This window comes from Aedes albopictus, chromosome 3, assembly GCF_035046485.1.
Source record: "Aedes albopictus strain Foshan chromosome 3, AalbF5, whole genome shotgun sequence".
Classification (NCBI taxonomy): domain Eukaryota; kingdom Metazoa; phylum Arthropoda; class Insecta; order Diptera; family Culicidae; genus Aedes; species Aedes albopictus.
In genome coordinates this window covers 10,639,493-10,661,133 of record NC_085138.1, presented here as the reverse complement: position 1 = coordinate 10,661,133, position 21,641 = coordinate 10,639,493, and the positions used below count along the sequence as shown (strand labels likewise).

The 21,641-nt window shown below is 41.5% G+C and overlaps 1 protein-coding gene across 1 annotated transcript in view; it reads right to left on the bottom strand.

The window, feature by feature from the left end:
• Positions 1-21,641, bottom strand: part of LOC109421754 (long-chain fatty acid transport protein 4) — a 110,901-nt gene continuing 89,260 nt past the window's right edge. The window contains exons 3-8 of the mRNA XM_019696291.3: positions 2,584-2,734; positions 2,044-2,516; positions 1,758-1,959; positions 1,494-1,686; positions 1,296-1,426; positions 1-1,233 (exon numbers count right to left, since the gene is read on the bottom strand). Of these exons, the coding sequence (XP_019551836.3) occupies positions 616-1,233; positions 1,296-1,426; positions 1,494-1,686; positions 1,758-1,959; positions 2,044-2,516; positions 2,584-2,734 (1,768 nt within the window). The 3' untranslated portion in view covers positions 1-615. The remainder of the gene's footprint in view (positions 1,234-1,295; positions 1,427-1,493; positions 1,687-1,757; positions 1,960-2,043; positions 2,517-2,583; positions 2,735-21,641) is intronic.

Genomic DNA, 21,641 nt, shown 5'->3' with positions numbered 1-21,641 from the left:
TTACAAAGTATATAACCACTTTATTCCACAGCGTATCTATAAGACAAAACTTCATCTCTGGTTTCTCATTTTTTCCATTTTCGTTCTTTCTGCTTAAATGCAAATAGTTGCCTAACTAAAAATACGCATAAGTACAGGAAAACAATCCAAAAACAAGTTAATCTGCTGCCACGGACGAAGCATGAATCGGCTAGTTATAGTAACAACGTGTCTTCGGGATCTTCTACTCTACTAACATGATTGGGTGTATAAAATGTGAAAACTTCCTAGCCGACAAAACAAAAATTCGTACAAAATTACTGATAAACACATATCATTATTGGCGCCATCCTGGATCCTGTAGGGGAGGAAACCCCCCTCCGTCGATCCCGTTCCGTTCCTGGGCCAGCAAAACCCACCCACTTTCACGCGATATCACAGTTACTTATAATAATGCGGATACAAACAGCAGAGAGGAACAAACTAAACGGGATCGTTGGACCATTGCAAAACTATAGACGGAACGAAACAGGACAGTAAGGAGGAAGCACACAACAGTTGAGCATCATGAATTGGACACGGAAAACGGATGGAATTTCGCTTGAACCCGGGGAACTACTGGCTCAGTCAGAGCACTTAGAATCTAATTTCACCTCGGTTGATCTGGTCGAAGACTTCCTTGGTGAGGCTTTCGTAGCTTCCCTTTGGCGATAGGTAGTATAGGGCATCTTCGATCACGTTGGGATCGAAACCTTCCTTTTGGAGATCGATTTTCTTCAGCTTGAAGGTGCCTGTCATGTCCACTGTACTGAGTAATCGCACAAACATCGGTCTGGCGTACGATGGAAGGGTTTCCTTGAGGGTTTGGGCTAGTTTCACCAGATCAACCTGCCGTTCTGGGTCCAGAACCGCAGCCATTCCGGCACGGCCTTCCATGTGGGGAATTTCCACACCGTACACGACGGTGTCCCGGTAGCCGGAGGCATTGCTGACTTCGGCCTCCACTTCACTGGTGGAGACGTTCTCTCCCTTCCACCGGAAGGTATCACCCGTTCGGTCCTTGAAAAACAGATTGCCCCGCTCATCGGCAACCAGCAAATCTCCGGACAAGAAAGCCGCGTCGCCCTTTTTGAAGATATCGCGAACGATCTTCTTCTCCGATGCGCCCTTGTCCACGTATCCGAGGAACGCCCGACTCGGGTTGTTGGGCAGGATCTTGCCGATGAATACCCCAGGCTCGTTCGGTTCGCACAGCTGGGAAATGGATAGGGAAACTGTTAGTGGATGTACTTTGTGATATTGGCGACTTCAAGTACCTGACATAAACCATTTTTACCGCGAATGGGTTCACCGGTGGCAGGATCTGCTCGGATGATCGAGATCGGGTACACTTGCGGAATGATACGGGACACGAACCCGATGGCACCGACCGTGTTGTCGATGTTGACTGTTGAACGCAAGATCCGTTAAGTTTGTGTCGACACTATAAGCGAGTTAACGAAAGGACTACTCACCAATATTGGCATTGCCTTCGGTAGCTCCGTAGAACTCCGCGACCCGTGGAATGTTGAACCGACCGACAAACTGCGGCCAAATTTGCGGACGAAGCCCATTACCGAAGATCAGTCGAACCTTGTGTGCCTTATCGGTGGGAGAACCCGGAGTGGCCAAGATGTACCGGCACATTTCGCCGATATACTGACCAACCTGTGGATGGAAATGATCCGTTCGTTAACTGTAGTCCACACCACAACCACCATCAGATTTATATCATGTACCGTGCAGTTGTATTTCTGGCAGTCGGCGAAGTATTGCGAGGCAGAGAACTTCTTGCGGATGACAACGGTCGCTCCAAACAAGAGGGCTTGGCCAACACTCATCATGCCACCAGCCGTGTGATACAGCGGTAGAGGAGTGTAGAAGATGTCGTCGTTTCGGAAACCGGCCACCATGTGGATGGCTGCCGTGATGAATACGAATCTGAAATTGCGAACCCCCAGTTATGGACGGACACGGTTCTAAAGGGTCTACCGCATAATGCAATTTGGTATAGAATTGTCAAACCTGGAATGAGTGATGACGGCCGCCTTCGGCAGTCCAGTGGTTCCCGAAGTGTAGATGTACAGCAGCTGATCGTGATGATCGGGTTTCATAACGTTTGCCGTTGGCTGTTCCTTGGAAGCGTTCTGCAGCAGCGTGGCCAAATCCTTCGCATTTCCGATGACGGTCTGCTGAACCGCATCGTTGAGCTGGTACAGTGCCAACGAGGATGGCAGCGATTCGGTGATCTCCGATACTGCGTCACGCAGCGATTCTCCGAAGATCAACGCACTGCACTTGGCCACGGTGACACTGTGCAAGAGGGCATTCTTCCGCAGGTTGTGGTTGATCAGCGGAATGATGATACCAAGCTTGGAAAGACCCAACCAAGTCGCCACGAACTCTGGACGGTTTTCCAGCAGCAAGCCTACCACATCTCCACGCTTGTAGCCGTGGGTGTGGAACACGTTCGCCACTCGATTCGAGTAGTCACTGACCTGTGAGATATATTACGCTCAATCAAGGTAACCGCTGAAAATAAATCATCATCAAAGCAGTCCAAACCTCTTTGAAAGTCCACTCGCGGCCTTCGTAGATGAGGCACGCCTTCTCCGGCTGCTTGGCAACATACTCGGCAAAGATGTCCGCGATCGTGGCATTCTGGCGGTTGTATTTTTTCACCAAAGTCAACAATTTGACGTACCGTGCTAGAGCTCTGAAAAGGAGGGAAAAATAGTGAACAAACAGCGATTGGATGCATGAAGGGAGAAAGGTATGTTTCAAAGGTCAAACTGAGAGACGTGTGCGATTCGGTGGTTCCGTAAGTATGTATAATCATTACTAGGCAATACTTACTGCTGGTAGTTGAACAATCAGTTGACAAAAAGTCGTCTCAGTAGACAAACAAATGAAAAGCGCAAGATAATTGAGTTGAAGCAAACAAAAAAACTTTGACGCTAATGAGCATTTGATTTGAAGATGATAAGTTCCTTTGACCGAAGAAGGGCAAAGGCGATTATTGAACATTTCCTTTCAAACATTCACAAAAATTAGATGTACGTGTAACTCTGTGAACTGTATATACAGTGGCTCGTTAAAAAAAACAAACTTGATAAGGTTGTGTTCTTGTAATGCCTCACCCAAGCAATTTCAAAATCATCAGCTTCTCGACAAAAGTAACGTTACGAGATGGAACAAATAATACAGGGACGAAACTGATAAACTGACCATTTTTACGGATATTCCAGATCTTCCGAAAGTCCACCCGTTGGCTTCTAAAAAAACCCCCCGCGGTGCTCTGGGACGAGATTGATGAATTTGCCATTTTAACCGTTATGTGGCCGGCAAACTTTTTGCTTTTTTCTACACCGTGTATTTTAAATGGGTGCTGGGTACCCGGGTACCCTGCCGGCCACATAAGGGTTAACAGATCTTCCGAAGGACTAGGATTGGAACCTACCTATATTTGTTTAGAGATGAATGTGACCAATTCAGTTATGGAGATGACCCAGCCTCGCCCTGAAAATCTCCCTAATAAAGCTAATAATAAAAATAATAAGTCTTGCATTACTTCTCTTAGGGGTTTTCAATGTGTTTCTAGCTACGATGTAATGTAGCTATCTTGGACATGAATCAGTTTCAAAAGTTTCAGTTTTTGTTGAAAACGTAATGTACGCGTCCAGAGCAAATGAAGGCCATGCCTGTTCTGTTATTGTTATTGAACCGAGGGTCGTTCTTCCCTTATCGCAAGGTACTATTTATTACTGCTGTTATTTTCTATGCTGTGATTGTAAAGAGTTTAATTTTGCCTAGTTTGGGCAGAGGCTACGGTTAGGATAGCCCAGATTAATCTTCAGCATAAAAGATCAGCAACGATCAATCTTTGCAGACTTATGCAAAATAGAACAGCCCAAGTTGCTTTAGTCCAAGAACCTTGCTTTCGTAAGGGGAATTTCTATCTAGGAAACCTTGTGAACCCGGTGTTTGCTATTTTCAGCAAAAATGAAATGGCGAACTTGCGTGTCATGCCTCGAGCAAGTGTGCTTGTCAACAACGCAATCGATGCTACACACATCTCTGAACGAACCATCAGACATGTGCTATCACAATTGATGTATCTGTCGGAAACCTCAACAGGAAATACGTCTATTTTTCGGTTTATTTACCGCATGATGAACCATCCCCTACGGATGCTTTCAAACAAGTCATCGCATATTGCACTTCAAAAGGCCTTCCGCTAATTGTTGGCAGTGGTGCCAGTGCTCACCAATTCAGAGATGGAAAATGATGAAGATTGCAGCTGAGCAGACACAAACCAAAACAAACATACTCGCGAACAACAGGGGCCCGAGAATACTCGCACTTCTTTATTCGTGAATAAACGAAGCTGGTAAGTACTCGCATGTGATTCGCGAAGCTTCGTGAGTTTTTTGCATTTTGACGAAAAACGCATTTTAACGACTGGCAGTGCTGCTTTTCAGGAACAATGAAGCATAAAGCATTAGTTTATGTTCGATAATCACTAGATTTGCTAATATAATTACAATAAAATGCACTTCCCGCACCTATTTCTTCACGAATAAGCACGAATAAACTCACACACTGTTTACTCTCGGAAACGTGAGTCAACCTTGTGTTGGCTTTACACTCGCGAATTGCTTCATGATGAGAGTAATTCCACCACTGCTCACCATATCATCTGGTGCAGCTCGGACATTTACTTGAGAGGCTTCAGTTTGATGGAGTACTTAAATAGTACCGATCTTGGATTACTTAACATAGACAACGCAAGGGCGTAGCCAGCTTTTCGGTCAGAGGGGGGAAATCACCCTTAGCAAATTTGTACCTACTAGCTTTTATAACTAAGCGCAGCACGATGAAATTATATATTCTTAAAGCGTAATTTAATCCTTCAGCTATCACGCTGTTGTATTTTGTTCAATACGTTAAAAAAAGCTTGCCTGATCTAAACAAATCAACTGGTGACCAGTTTCTGGAAGATTAAGGATTTTTATTCACTCGTGCATCATTTTGCTCTGATTTTTATATTAGTAAAGTCTACAAAATATTCATAAGAAATTATAGCTGAAATCTTTTGAATATAACAAACACTTTTGAAGACTAACCTAGAATTTCCTGGTTCCTGTATGCATCCCTTTTAAATTATCTTCCAATATTATTCACTGGAGGAATGCCTCCACAAATTCTTGAAATAATTAAAAAAACATCATGTAATCCTGAAAAAGTTCTTGTGTACATCCCTGAAAAGATGCTTGAAGGATTTTTGAAATTTCCGAAGGAACATCTGAATGTATTTTTGAAGAGAACCTGAGAGGAATTTCTGAAGAAATCACTTGAGGAGTTCCCGGAGAAATCCCTGGAAGACTTCCTGGAGAAATCCCAGAAGAAAAACCTGGATGAATCCCTGTTGCAATTCCTACAGGAATGCCTGGAGGAAGCCCCGTAGAATCCCTGGAGGAATTCCCGGCGGAATCCCTGGAAGAATTTTTGAAAGTATACCTGGAGGAATTCATGTATAAATTAAGGGAGGAACACCTAGACAAATTCCTAAATAGATCTCATGACGAAATCCTTGAAGAAATTCTACATACATTTCTGGAGGATTCCTTAGGGGAAATCTTGGAGAAATCCCTGAAGGGATTTCTGGAGTAATCCTTGAAGCAACTACTGGGAAAATTTCTAACGAGAATCCTGGAGGAATGCTAGGAAAAACTTCTGAACAAATTCCGGGCGTAATTCCTGGAGAAATACTTGGATAAGACCCAGCCGGAATTCCTGGAGAAATTTCTTGGATCAATTCTTGGAGAAATTCCTGGAAGAATTCCTGAAGAAATCTCCAGAGGAATTCTGGGAGGAATTGCTGGAGAAATTTCTGAAATAATCCCTTGAGAAATTCCAGGAGGATTTCCTGGAAGAACCCTTGGAGGAATTTCTGGAGTAATCCCTAGAGGAATCCCTGAAGGAATCCCTGAAGGAATCTCTGGGAATATCCCTGGAAATATTCGTGGGGGGATCCCTGGAGAAATTCCAGAAGAAAATCCTGGAACAATGTCTGGAGGAATCTGTGGGAATTTAGCTGATGGTTCTCGATGAGAATCGCCCAGCGCAGCGACCAGATACACTGCACGTCCGACGTGGTCGAACGCTGACCAAAGAAAGAGGAAGAGTCGTGGCCTGCTGTGATGTCGTCAGCAGCTGTCACTCGATAGCGTGGGCGTTACCCTGGGTGGGGAATGTGCATGCGTTATCAGTTGTCTGTTGACATATTGGGGGATAAGACTCTAAACACACTGAGAGATGCTTACTGTCAGACATATACCACACATTCTCCTTCTTCCCTCAAGAAAAACGAGAAAAAATGCTCCTACCGAGGGATTTCACAAATGTAAAGCATTACTGCCTTTTTCACTGAAAATTTTCTTTGCTTCGTTGAATTACATGAGCGTTTCAACGAAGGTTTACGCAATACTGCACATGTTTAAATTCCTCACTAACATACCAAGAAATCTGTCAACATTAACTTATAGCACAATGCAAATACTCTATTTGCATGACAGCACTCACAAAACTAACGGGTAACCGCGGTCAAATACCAGAATAACCAACTGCCCTGCGACTGCTGTCATAGTTATTTCTTCGTCAACGGATCTTGCGTCGGATCTTCGGCGTTGAAACCCAGAAGTTTAAACCCACTTTGAGGTTTACGAACAATATAAAGTCATCCATTAAAAGCATCGTCATTCTGCAATAGTTGATAGAGAAAATAGTCCATTGCCTAGTCCATTGCGCAATTTAAGTGATCAAACATATGACTAAGTTTCAAGTTCATGATAGAGCCAAACTATTCGCATCTTACTAGCAGAGCGATGACGAATGATATCACTGCTGTACCGTGCAGTCCAAATTCTGTTTCACAAAACGACTCATTGGCCCATTATCATTCGTACACAAGTACTTCAGGAAGTTTATTCTTGACGAATGAAAACTCCAACTTGAACATGTTCGGAGTGCTATTGTAACGGTTTTGGAATTCGAACACGGCCTATGGTCCAAATTTCAAAGAATGTATCTACCAGTCGATTAGATTTGTCTTTTTGCTTTTTAAGTCCCAAACCAAAGATTTCTCCACGAGTTTCCTAGAAGCGTCGTCCCACTTCGCAAAATGTACACTAAACATTTCGACGACGTGTCTGTCGATTCCTTTTTTTATTATTCCAAAACAAAGTCAACCAAGCCTGCGGCCTTCGAGGCAAATACAACACATGTGTTTGTAACGATCATCCCGGTGCAACTTCCGGTTCTTCAAAACCATGCTATTAAAACACGACGTTCTTCGAGACACGTTCCTCATTCACTATTTTGAAGTTCAAAATCAATTCGACGGCCTTCAAGACACGTCCCTCTTTCTCTTTCCCCGATCCTCTTTTAAATTTCTCGACGGCATTCGGGGCGCGTCATTCTTATTCATTTCTAGACGGCCTTCGAGGCGCGTCACTCTTTTCCTTTTCTCGACGGCCTCCGAGGCGCATCTTTCTTTTCCATTTCTCGACGGCCTTCCAGGCGCGCCCCTTTTTTGCATTTCTCGACGGCCTTCGAGGCGCGCAACTTTTTATTTTTTCTCGACGGCCTTCGAGGCGCATCTTTCTTTTCTATTTCTCGACGGCCTTCCAGGCACGTCCATTTTTGCATTTCTCGGCGGCCTTCGAGGCGCGTCCCTTTTTTGTATTTCTCGACGGCCTTCGAGGCGCGTCCCTCTTTTCCATTTCTCGACGGCCTTCGAGGCGCGCCCCTTTTTCGCATTTCTCGACGGCCTTCGAGGCGCGTCCCTCTTTTCCATTTCTCGACGGCCTTCGAGGCGCGTCCCTTTTTCGCATTTCTCGACGGCCTTCCAGGCGCGCCCCTTTGTTGCATTTCTCGACGGCCTTCGAGGCGCGTCCCTCTTTTCCATTTCTCGACGGCCTTCGAGGCGCGCCCCTTTTTCGCATTTCTCGACGGCCTTCCAGGCGCGCCACTTTTTTGCATTTCTCGACGGCCTTCGAGGCGCGTCTTTCTTTTTCATTTCTCGACGGCCTTCGAGGCGCGTCTTCCGATTCCGAAAATCGTACATAACCTATCCGACGGTCTTCGAGACACGTCTCCGAGCATGGCATACTGGAAAATCAGGTCATTTGGACGGTCCTCGGGACGCGTTTTTCTATATTTTTCAATCCAAAACTTCTATTCGGTGAACGACGTGACACCCCTTTGCACATTTTGAACGAAAAAAAGAAACTTATACCTGCCGCTTCACCACAATACTGCCTTTTTCAATCATTTTCACTTTTCATTTCACTTAACTGGCTGAGCGATTCTCACCTATGTTTGAGTTTATTGCAAAAAAATCGCAATAAAGCCTGGCAGGATTGCCATTGTGGGAATTTAGCTGATGGTTCTCGATGAGAATCGCCCAGCGCAGCGACCAGATACACTGCACGTCCGACGTGGTCGAACGCTGACCAAAGAAAGAGGAAGAGTCGTGGCCTGCTGTGATGTCGTCAGCAGCTGTCACTCGATAGCGTGGGCGTTACCCTGGGTGGGGAATGTGCATGCGTTATCAGTTGTCTGTTGACATATTGGGGGATAAGACTCTAAACACACTGAGAGATGCTTACTGTCAGACATATACCACACAGAATCCCTGAAAAATTCATGAAAGTATTCCTGGAGAAATTCCTGGAAGAATCTCTGAAGAAATCCCCAGAAGATTTCCTGGAGAAATTCTTGAAGGAATTGCTCATATAATTTCTGAAGGATGTCCAGAAGCAAATCCTGAAGAAATTCCAGGGGTATTTCCTGGAGGAATTGCTTAAGAGAAATTCCTGAAAATATTCCTAGATAAAATCCTGGAGTAATGCTTGGAGGAATGCCTGGAGGAATTCGTAGAGGTATTCCTGTGGGAATTGCTTGAGGAATCTCTAGAGGAAATCTTGAAAGAATTACTGGATGAATTTTTAGAGAAATCTCCAGACGACTTCAAGGAGATTGCTAGTTCTATTATTTTTCTATTTCTGAAAAAAAAAATACCTTGAGAAATCCTCGAAGGAACTCCTGAAAAATCCCTGGGGAATCCTTGAAGAAATTTGTGGAGAAATCCCTGGAGGAATCTCTGGAGAAATTCCTGGAGGAATAGCTGGAGAAATCCCTGAAAAAATACTGAAGGTATTCCTAGAGAATTTCCTGGAATAATTTCTGAAGGTATTCCTAGAGGATTTCCTGGAAGAATCCTTGAAAAAACTTCTGGAGGATTTCCTGGAGGAATCCTTGAGAAAATCTTTGAAGAAATTTCTGGAGGAATCCCTGAAGCTATTCCTGGAGAAATTCCTGAAGAAATACCTGGAGGAATTTCCAGAGGAATTTCTGAAGGATATCTAGGAGCAATTCGTGGAGAAATATTTGAAAGAATACCTGAAAAAATCCTGGGGTTATTCCTGGAGGAGTTTCTGGAGAAATTCCTTGATGAAATTTCGGATAAATTCTTAGAAGTATTCCTGTGGGAATTGCTGGAGGAATCCAATAATTCCTGGTGGAATTTTCTGAAGGTATTCCAGGAGAATTTCCTGAAATATTTTCTGAAGAAATCCCTAGAGGATTTCCTGTAGGAATCTTTGAAGGATTTCCTGGAGGAATCCCTGGGAAAATCCCTGAAAAAATTCGTGAAGAAATCCCTGGAGGAATACCTGAAGCAATTCATGAAGGAATCTCAGGAGAAATTCCTGAAGAAATGCCTGGAGGAATCCCTGAAAAATTCCTGAGGATGTTCTTGGAGATTTCCTGGAACAATTTCTGAAAAAATCCCCAGAAAATTTTCTGAAGAAAATCCTGGAGAAATTGCTGACATAATTTCAGAAGGATGTGCAGGAGCAATTCCTGGATAAATTCCTAGAGAAATTCTTGGAGGAATTTCTGAAGAAATTCTTGGGGTAATTCCTCGAGAAATTCCCGGAGGAGTTGCTGGAGAAATTTCTGAATGAAATCTTGGAGGAATGCCTTTGGGAATTCTGGAATTCTGGAAGAATTCTTATAACAATTACTGAATAAATTTCTGGGGGAATTTCTAGAGGAACTGTGGAAGAAATTTCTGAAAAAAAATCCGCAAAAAAATTCCTGGAAGAATTTCTAGAGAAATTTCTGGAGGAATTTCTTGAGAAACCCTCGAAGGAATTTCTGAAGGAATCCTTGGAGAATCATTGGAGAAATTCATGGAGAAATCCCTAGTAAAATCCCTGAATAGGTTTCTGGAGGAATTTTTGAGGAATCCTTGCAGCAATTACTGAAGGAAGATCTGGAAGAATTCTTGGAGGAATTCCTGGAAAATTTCCAAAAGGAAAATTCTGGAAGAATTTCTGAAGGGATCTCTGAAGAATTTCCTGGTGAAATTCCTGGATGAACTGCTGACGTAGTTTATTAGGGAACTCCTTGATTAACTCCTGGGGGAATGCCTGCATGAATTTCTGGAGGAATACCAAAAAGAATTCCTGAAGCAATCCCAGGAGTCCCTGAAGCAATGCCTGGAGGAATATCTGGAGGAATTCCTGGAGGAATCGCTGAAAAAATCCTAGAGAAATCTCTGCAAGAATCCAAGGAGGATTCCCAGGAAGAATGCCTGGAAAATTTCTCGGAACAAAGCCTAGGAGAATTCCTGATGGAATTCTTGGATGATTCTCTGAAGTAACTCCTGTAGAAATCTTTAGAGGAATTCTTGTACGAGTCTCTGGAAACAATCCTTGAAGAAATCCTTTAAAGAATTCCTGGAAAAATTTCTGTAGGAATTCTAGGAACAATTCCGGAAGCAATTTCTGAAGGCATCTCTGGAGGAATGACTGGAGGAATTCATGAAGGAATGCATTGAGAAAACCTTGGAGGATTTCTTGGAGGAATCTCTGAAAAAAAAATTGTAGAAATTCTTGGAGGGATCCGTGGATATTCTAGATATATCCTAGAGAAATGCCTGTAGGAATTCCTGAAGGAATTTCCAGAGGAACTCCTGGAGAAATCTCTAGAGGAATTTCTGGCGGAATTTTTGGAGGAATGTCTAGATGAATTCCTGGAGGATTTTTTGAAGAAATCCCTGCAGGAATTCTTAAAACAAAAAATCGTGGATAAATTTCTTAAGGAATTCGTAGAAGAATACCAGGAATAATTCCTGAAGAAATCGCAGATAGAATTTTTGGAGGAATCCTTAGAAGAGTTCCTGGAGAAACACCAGAAGGAACCCCGGAAGCAATTTCAAGAGGAAATCCCTAAACAGTTCCTGGAGGAAGTGCTGAATTAATTCCTGGAAGAAATCCTTAAAGAATACAAGGAGGAATTCCTAAAGAAATCTTAAAAAGAGTTCCTGGGAGAATCTTTGGAAGAATTTTTAAAATAATTTGTTCCAGAAAGAATCACAGAAGCAATTCCCGAGTTAAGCCTTGCAGAAATTCTTGCAGGAATCCCTGGAGGATATCCTAGAGGAATGCTTGTAGGGATTAACGAAGGAGTCTCTAGAAATACTCCTGGAGAAATATCTAGAAGAATTCCTGGAGGAATCTCTAGAGGCATTTCTGAAAGAATTCCTGGATGAATTTTTAGGGGAATCCTTGCAGCAATTTCCAGAGGAATAATTCCTGAGGGAATCTCTGAAGATATTCATCGAAGAATCCCTTGAGAAATTCTTGGAGGAATCCCAGAAAGAATTCCTGAAGAAAGTGCAGATAAAATCCTTTGAGAAATTCTGAAGGAATTTTAAGAAGAGTTCGCGAAGGGAACTCCTTGAGGAATCCCTGTAGCAGTTCCTGAAGGAATCCCTACAGGACTTACTGAATCCCGGAATCAGTCTCATGAGGAATTCCTTAGGAAATCCCAGGAAAGCATTCTTAACAAATTCCTAGAAGATTTTCTGTAGGAAATAAAAATATGAAGGAATCCAGGTCTGCCATTATTTTTGGACGAATTATTGTTGGAATCTTTGGATGGACTCCCAAAATAATGTTTTTTACAATGCTTCAAGGAACTCCTAGATTAATTTTTAGCTTATATCTGGTAAAATTTCCTGTAAGGGTTTCTGGAAGATATTGCTGCTGAAATTATTCCAGATTAAATTATTGGTACAATCTGTAGTGGAATTCTTGAAGGAATATATGGAGAAATTCCTGAAGAAATCTCTGAAAGAATACTTGCAGAAATACTTAAAAGAATTTCTGTTGACATTCCTTTGGGAATCCTATGGAGAAATTTCTGGAGGAATCCTCGAAAAAAACACTGGAACAATCACTGGAGGAACCTCTAAAGTTATCCCAGGAAAATTCACGGAGAAATGTCTGATGAAACCCATGGAGAAATTCTTGAAAAATTCTCTGGAGCAATCGATGAAGGAATCACTGAAGATATCTATGCAAAAAATCCTGGAGTAATTCGTTGATGCATTCTTGCAGAAGTATCTGTAAAAATTTCTGAAGGAATCGTGGGAGGAATTCTAGAAGCATTTCTTGGAACAAACCCTAAAACAATCACTATTAGAACACTGCAAGATACTCATGGAATTCACGAAAAAGAAACTTCTGAGAAGTCCCTTGAGGAATTTGTGAAACAATCCCTGGAGAAGTTCTTGAATAAATGCCTAACGGAATTTCTGAAGGTGTCCTTGAAAGTATTCGTAAAGAAATCCGAGGTATTTTGCTCTTAGCATGATGTTTGTTTGAATTGAATACTAGTGAAATTCGTGTAGCAGTAGCACATAACTGCACTCTATAGCAGCATATGGTTCTACAAAATCCTTGTTTTCCCTACCGGAACTGGTTCCGGCATATCTGGAAAATTTGGCACGTTGTTTTTGTATTCCATGAATAAACATCACAAAATTTAGCCATTCAACCAAGCTTGTTATTTGTTAAAATTCTATGATAACATTGAAGTGGTTCTCTTGGAAAAAATACTTGGCGAAATTCCCTATGGTTCTCAAGTAAAAACGGTTTGATAAGTGTGGATAAAGACCTTAATTATTAGAATAGTTATTTTTTTGAGATATTTTCTCTGGAACTCTTAATTATCGTTAATATTTAAGTTGGCTCGAATAAAAAAAAAATCTGGCGCCAGGGGCCCCTCTCTTGCTACGCCCATGGACAACCGCCCAACCTTCATGGTATCTGCTAGAGAGGAAATGTTAGACATTTAGCTTTGGTCTAACAGAATTAGTCACGAGTTGACCAATTGGCATGTGTCAGATGAAGAATCTTTATCTGATCATCGCTACATCTTTTTTGAACATCTGAATGTTACTTCGCAAACTTTGCGTTTCAGGAATCCCCGGTCAACCAGCTGGTATCTCTTCGCCGATTTGGTTGCGGCCGAATTTCATGGATACTCACCATCCATTGATACTCCAATTGATTTAGATGATGCCGTTGATACTACAACGGCCCTTATCATGGAAGCTTTTGAAGAGGCTTGCCCTCTGTGGTCTGTGAATACCACAAGAGGAACCCCTTGGTGAAACTCTGATCTGGCGATGCTCAGGAAACAATGTAGAAAAAGTGCGAACAGACATCACCTCAATTCACCGTTACCTTCATTCGAAAGATCGCACGTCTGTTTTAGGTCATAGGTAGGACAGTAAGTGGTTTGATCGCAAGTCGTCCAAATACAGACTACTCTTGAAGGTTTAAAAAACGCAGATTTTCTTGCACAGTAATTGTTTCTACGTCATTCCGCTTAAAAGACATTGATGATTTTCTCTAAAAAAAACTCATTCACCATACCACATACAGCCATTTTGCATGGTTTCAGAGCCTAAAATTCCACAAAACAGCCGCATTCTTGAATTTATGGCCGCCATGATGGATTTTATGATCATCACTTTGAGCCCCGGACATCTTCCTCATACCAAATATGCCCATTTACATGGTTTTAGAGCCTATAACTCCATAAAACAGCCACCTTGAATGTTTAGCTACCATTTTGGATTTTAGGCCGCCATCTTGTATTTTTTGGTCATCAGTTTCGGAATCCGGATATCTTCTCAATACTAAATATACCCATTTTGTATGGTTTTAGAGCCTAAGCCTCCATAAAGCAGCTGCCGATTTACAATTTTGGGCCGCCAAGTTGGATTTTGGGCCGCCATCTTAGGTTTGCTGGTCACCATTTTTGGACTCTGGACATCTTCCCCATACCGAATATACACATTTTGCATGGTCTTAGAGCCTATAACTCCATAAAACAACGGCCATTTTGAATATTGGGCCGTCATCTTGGATTTTCTGGTCACCATTTTTGGATTACGGACATTTTCTCCATACTAAATATACTCATTTTACAGGCTTTAGAGCCTAAAATTCCATAAAAAGCTGCCATTTTGAATTTTGGGCCACCATCTTGGATTGTAAGCCACCATCATAGGTTTTCTGGGCACCATTTTTGGACTCCGAACATCTTATCATTACCAAATATACCCATTTTGCATGGCTTCAGAGCCTAAAACTCCATTAAACAGCCGCTATCTTGAATTTTGAGCCGCAATATAGGATTTGAGGCCACCATCTTGGCTTTTCTGGTCACTATTTTTGGACTCCGGACGTCTTCTCCACACCAAATATACTCGTTTTGGAGTTTTGACCCATTTTGAATGGTTTAAGAGTATAAAGCTCCATAAAACAGCCACCATCTTGAATTTTGGGTCGCTATACAGTAGACATTCGATAACTGCAACAACTGACAGACGTCACGGAACTGTCAGTTGCTGTGAAAGGCAGCCAAACCCAACTAACAATCGCCAGCCGCAAACAAGCATGCATGCTGAATTGTTGCTTTATAATAGTAATTATAGCTGAACTAAAATTATGCTGTACACATTACTGTACAAATGCTATTTCAATTGAAAAAGTAGCCAATGTTCAACTTTTCGTATTGGTAATAACAATGATAATTTAAAACACTTTTCAAGCGTTTGATAAGATATTTATTCGACTCGCAGTAATTCCTCTACAACATAGTTTAACAAGATTTTTTTCTGCTTCTTGTTAAGTTCATATAAAAATTAGGACATTTATCTGTATAATGTGTTTTCACTAGTCAAATAAGCGCTTTCGTTTTATCATACTTCGACTCAGAGTACATGATGAAAAACACGTGTTTTTTACTTAACAATAGCTGAATTAATCTGTTGTTCAGTCATTAACCATAATGTTGTGCTAATTCACCACTGCTGAATAGGAGTCGAAGTCTGATCATTGTTAAACCACGGGAAGTTTATGTTTTGATTTGAGCGCTGCAATTCATCATCTCTAGGATGGCACAGATGAGAAAGCATGCGGCTGGCAATCGACGGGCCTCGAGTTCGAATCTGGATTTAGGTAAATTTATGTGTAGTTATTATTTCACAATATTTGTTCACAGCATTAAGTTCCAATCATAAATTCTCGTGGAAATTGTAAAATTTTGCATTTTTATAATTTTTAATTATTTTTGCTAAAGCTGAATAACAGCTTTACTATATAGCTGTAGAACGATTTAACAACAAACAGTTCAGTTGGTACACAACACTATGCTTTATAGTTTCTCCAAATTTGTGTGAACAAAACCCGAACAAAGGTTGTGCCTGAAAATTATCCAAGTGTTATTCAGCATCATGCTGAATCAATTCGTCGTAAAGGTGCTTGTAAAATGAGTGATTGTTAGTTGGGAAGTGCATTCTGTAAACATCGCTGTGTAACAAAAGTGCATACAAAAAAACAATGCAACTGACTGATGTTGATTAACCTGGGCTTTTTAGGGGAATATCTGTAAGTAAAAAGAAAATCGTGTTAAGTACTGTTCCTTTGAATTCCACTGAGAGTTTGCATCCTTTGACATCAATGTCTTGAAGGAACAGTACTTCAGTTGAAAAGCATTGCAGTTAAAGCGTTTGCACCGAGCGAACGTCTACTGTATTGGATTTCAGGCCGCCATCTTGGATATACTGGTACCATCTACCCCCGATGGTTTGAACGACACCTCATGCAAACCAACGGGGTTCATTTTTAATTTCAACTTCTAGTAACCCTATGAGCATCCAAAAATACACTGCTGCTAACCTAATTTGCTGTAATGTATTGATTCTGCATTCCGTTTAACCCCGTTCCATGGGCAGAATATTGTTTGAATCATTTTTAGTTTGAACCATGTGGGCATTTTTTTTATTACCGCACGGGTTTGGGCCGAAGGGTCTCAGATTTTCATGAAACTTTTTCCACAGGCAGGGCTCATCCCAACTAACAATGAATGCTGAACAGCGAGAGTATTAGCTGAACAATAACTGATTAATGGTGACAATGGCTGAACATCTGTTGTTCAACCTTTAATCAAATAATTTTTGACAGCTGGACTCAAGCATGTTTTCGTGAAGTCCACATCGCTTCTTCAGCCTCAATACAGACTTAGTTCAACTTGTGATCGTGACTATTCAAACACAACAAGTAATGCTCTTGTTCTCTAGGGTATGTATACAAGTGTGTGTGGTGTAGGTGCTAAGGTGAGTCAGAGCGTAAATGATTAATCATAAATTTATTTATCAAAAATCATTAATCATAATCACAAAAAAATATCGTTTAATCGTTAATCATTAATCTTAATCACACTTCTTTCGCAATTTAGTCATTAATCAGCAATCATAATCATCAGAATTTTTTTAATCAATCATTAATCATTCAGCACAAAAAATGATTCACCATATAAAATATATGATCCAATTTGTATTAATTTACTTGCTGTTCTAAATATTAAATGCAACTTTTTCAAAGCCCCGCAATATTGTGCATAAGAAAATGTAAAAATGACGGTAACTATGGCAACGGCGGCCAGGGAGCGTTCTTAGGGACGAGCAAAGGGAGGTTACAAGGGGTCAAAAAGGGTTTTCATCGGAGTACCAGGAGATAGCAGAAGTTCTTGTTCTTCTGTATGGCTCTACGGTTCCACTGGAACTTGGCCTGCCTCTCTTCAACTTAGTGATCTTTGAACACTTCCAAAGTTATTAATTGATGGGTTTTCTTTGCTAGCCAATGCATGAATTTGTACATTGTAAGGCAAGCACAATGATACACTATGCCCAGGGAGTCAAGAAAATTTTCCCTACCGGAACAGGAATCGAACCCGCCGTCTCCGGATTGGCGATCCACAGCCTAACCACTGGCTAACGGGAGACCCCAGGATAGCAGGATTGTTGCAAGGGGATACCAGGAGATCTCAGCAGCGTTCAAGGGAGTTTCAGGGTCCACTTAGGGGGCCTCAGGGATTCTATGAGGTCTCAGGAGTGCTTCAGGGGGTCTCAGGGGCGTTTCAGGGAACCCCATGGGAATTGCAGGGGTCCTCAGGGGGGTCCAGTGGAGTTCTGGCAGGTCTCAGGGGCGTTTCACTAGGGGGTCCTCAGGGGCGTCGCACTAGTGCTTCAAGAGGTCTCAGGGGCGTTTCAGGGAACTGGGGACTGCAGGGGTCCTCAGGGGGTCCTGGGCAGACAGGCCCGTGCGCAGAAAAGGTGTCGAGGGAGGGGTTTTTCCGGTTTTTCCTAATTTTGGCATAGGGCGGAGCGGCGCCTAGTGTATGGAACATCGGCAATGCGAGGGGTTTAACCCCCAAAACCCCTCCCTTGTGCATGGGCTTGCTGGCACGTCTCAGAGGCGTCGCACTAGGGGGTATCAGAGTGTACCAGGAGGTCTTAGGGACGTTTAATGGAGTCTCAAGGGGATCCTGGAGGTCTCAGGGACGTTCCGAAGGGTTCAGGAGCTTTCATGGAGTACTAGATCTCAGGGGCATTTTAGGGGAGTTCTCTGAATTCAGGGAATTGCAGGAGCGTTTTAGGTGGTCATAGAGGCGTTTCAGGAGATTTAAATGATTTTCAGGGGTCATCTGGAGGTCAGGCCGGGCCCTGCCAACACGAATTCATATATGATGCAGAAAAGAGGCGTAACGCAATTGTTTACGGGAGTTTCGGAGAGTCTCAAGTGCATTATATGAGGTCCTAGGCAGTTTTAGGGGATTTCGAAGGCACTGCAGGAAGTTCCAGAGAATCTTCGGCGCGTTTCAGAGGCGTTACGCAAGCGTTTTTGGGGATTTCGCCCCAAAAATTCTCTGAAATACCTCTGAAATGCCATTTATACTATTGAAATGAAACCTGACGGAACGCCCTTCAAATGCTCCCGAAATCCCCTGAAACGCTCCTGAAGACCCTTGGAACCCCCTTTTATTGGGTTTCTGGGAGCTCCCTGGAAATTCCCTTGGCCCCATCTCAAATGCCCAAGAGGTCTTGTTCACGCGAACTAGATTCGATCAAACGATCAAATCTGACTATACATGTCAATGGTTGCTCCTCCGTGATTGATCTGAGCTGGTACCAATTGCACTGAGATCCAAATGAATAAGAGCTGGGACACTCCGACACTTATTCTCAAAGTGCAATTTAAGCAGCTCATACATTCTTGATCAATAACGGCGCCGGCCACGTCCTAATAGTCAGTTGGGAAGGGAAAGGAATATGTTAGAGTGTGCTGGTTGTTGCTACTAAAGACCGAGAGTACCCCTGCATCCCCACAACCAGTACGGACTGGGGTATTTGTTAGACGGAAAGGATGGGATATCTGGGAGTCACCGTTGGATCGGTGATGCGATCCATGGATAGGGGTTATTTATAGTGTTCGTGATAGATTGTGTGGTGAATAAGGTGAATAAGGTCAAGCGGCACAGCACGCTTTGGTTGCATAACTTGTAGGCGTTATATGTACACTGTGCTGTGAGTGGAAGTTGGAAGGGAGGGAAACGAGACTTTTTTTGTTCGTTTCTGGTTCTAGCGATGGCTATGAACATATGAATATACATGAGTTGTATATGTAGAGAAGAGAGAGAGCGAGAGAATGTGGATAGAAAGATACAAAGTAGGATGAAAGGAAAGGGACGGGCCAGGGATTGAACCCATGACCTTCTGCATACGAATCAGAAGCGGTAGCCACTAGACCACCAAGCCTGTCATTCTTGTTCACGCGAACTAGATTCCCTCATTAATTCCTGACTTAATTTATGCACAAATTTCCCTCTTTTTTGCCCGTTTCAATTAATATACTCCCAGCCAATGGCAAAAAAGAGAAGTCCAGAGTAATTCCCTTTTTTTTTAATCTCTAATACAGTGTTACTTTCTAAGGCTAGTTTCCACATAGTACAAAAAGATAGGACTAGTAAGGGTCAAGTATGTAATGAAATTACGAAATTACTTGAGCGATTCGCAGATGGCAAGAAAAATGTAACACCGTTAACATCTCCCATGCAATTCAAATAGAGCTGTCACTTTTCCTTGCGGAAAATAGTCCACTCTATTTTTCCGTAAGGGAAAGTAACGCTTCCCCCCATACTAGATCAGTTGTCAAAAGTACTTGCGGGAAAAGGTGGAATTCTACTTAAGCGCTCTACTTGGGAACAGAAAACTTAGCTTCACTTTTGTAATTTCAAATATATTTTAAGTGACTTAAATCTAGTTGATCATTAATCATTTCCAATTTTGTGATTAATTAATCATGATTAATCACGAATATTAATCAATAAGCCATCTTTAGTCATTAATCATAATCACTAATCATAGATGAAACTAAATTGAATCATTAATCATAATCAATAATCATCCTAAAAATTAAATTAATCCTTAATCTCAATCATTAATCACAAAATTTGGATGTTTAATCATCAATGATTAATCATGATTATTTTTTTTTGTTAATCATGAACGCTCTGAGGTGAGTGACTATAAATCAGGAGGTCCGAGTTCAATTCCCAGTTTTCCCACACATTAATTTATACATACCTAAACATCTCTTCTGGAAATACACGCAGCTAATGGTAAAAATAGGCTCACGAAAGTGTTTTTATTTTATTTTTACACAATTAATAAATTCAATTGATTGCTGATTAAGCGCATATTAAGGCCTTAAATCAGCCTTCCAATGAACCTCAAATCAGCTAAAGGTTGAATAAAATTACCAAAATGAGATGTTTAGGAGCTGAATAAAGGATTATACCTCTTGTGCTCAGCTTTTGTTCAAATGAAGGCTGATTTAAAATAGTTGGAGAAACGTTACCCCTGATACTACTTTGAAAAATCATAACTCAAGAACGAAATATCGTAGAAAAAAGTTTTTTCATGAAAATGAATGCAAATTTCCTCAGGAATCAAAAAAAAAAATATGAAGCGGAAAAAGTTTTCCACAAAATTGTCTACCGTTGTTGTTCTATATAATATATGCGTACATGATCAGTTTTCACAAAATTGACCATAACTCAGGAAAGAAAAAAAAAAGGTGTATTCCAAAAATTTCAGCGATCAAAGCTTATGAAATTACCTTCTCAAAAATATTTTTTTGAAAATTTTCCGCGAGTTCAGGCATAGTTTTTCCGGCTTTTCTTTATGAATTTTCTCAACCAACGGTGGAAAATTTTGTGGAAAACTTTTTCCACTTCATATTCATTTTATGAATTATCTCAACGGTGGAAAATTTCTTCAGTTCTTGAGTTATAATTTTTCCAAGTAAGTAAGTAAACAGTTTTGGATTCCGGACACCTTTTCCATATCCATACCAAATACAGAAAAAAAAATGCGCTTGATTCCTTATCCTAAGCCTTTGCAGGACATTTTCCCAAAATCATTGAAAAACAGATGGTCCAGTCTGACTTAACGCCGACCATATGGCCAATTACACCGGTGCTGGCCCGGATCACCCAAATGGCCATAACTCCGGAATGACTCCGGGCAAATCCGGACCATTTTCAATAGCAAACAATGCGGTAAAATTCCCATTAAATCCGTGCTAAAATCGATAAAATCGGCCAATGGGAAGTGTCTCAAACGTGAGTGATTTTTTGTACAGACATACATACACACATACAGACATCATCTCAGTTCGTCGAACTGAGTTGATTGATATATCCCAGGTAACGATTTGATGTTGATTAAGCGCTTCTCCAACTTATGCGTATCAGCCTTAATTTGAACAAAAGCTGTGCAAAAGAACTGTAAAAATATGTTCAGCTCTTAAACACCCAATTTTGGTGATTTTATCCAGCCATAAGTTGATTTGAACTCTCCATGAAGCTGGATTAAGGTTGAAGAAGCGCTTATATCAGAGCAAAGAACGCTTTTCAGCCTTTATCCAGCAATTATTCAGCAAATGGGAAAGATTTATGATTCTATTTATAGAACAGACAAGAATTAGGTGCAGCTTTAGAGTAGCTTAATCATCTTTAGTTCAGCAATTAATCATCACTTATACAGCACTACCAAAAAAAAATCAGAATTAGTCCCACAGAATTTAGGCCAGAATTGCCAGGACTCTTGGTCTAGATGTAGAATAGTAGTTCATAGTTGCTGAAATTGAAATATATAAATGATGATTATAATTGAGAATCGAACTTAGGTGCATTGATTCATAGTCACTTACCTTAGCATCTACTCCACCTGAAATGGTACGAGCTTAGTGATTTGTGAAAGAACAAGCTAGATACCGTCGTGTCTGAATAAAGGTTGAACAATTATGAACAAAGGCTGTGTTGAGGTTGAATAAGCGATGGAAGTGCTT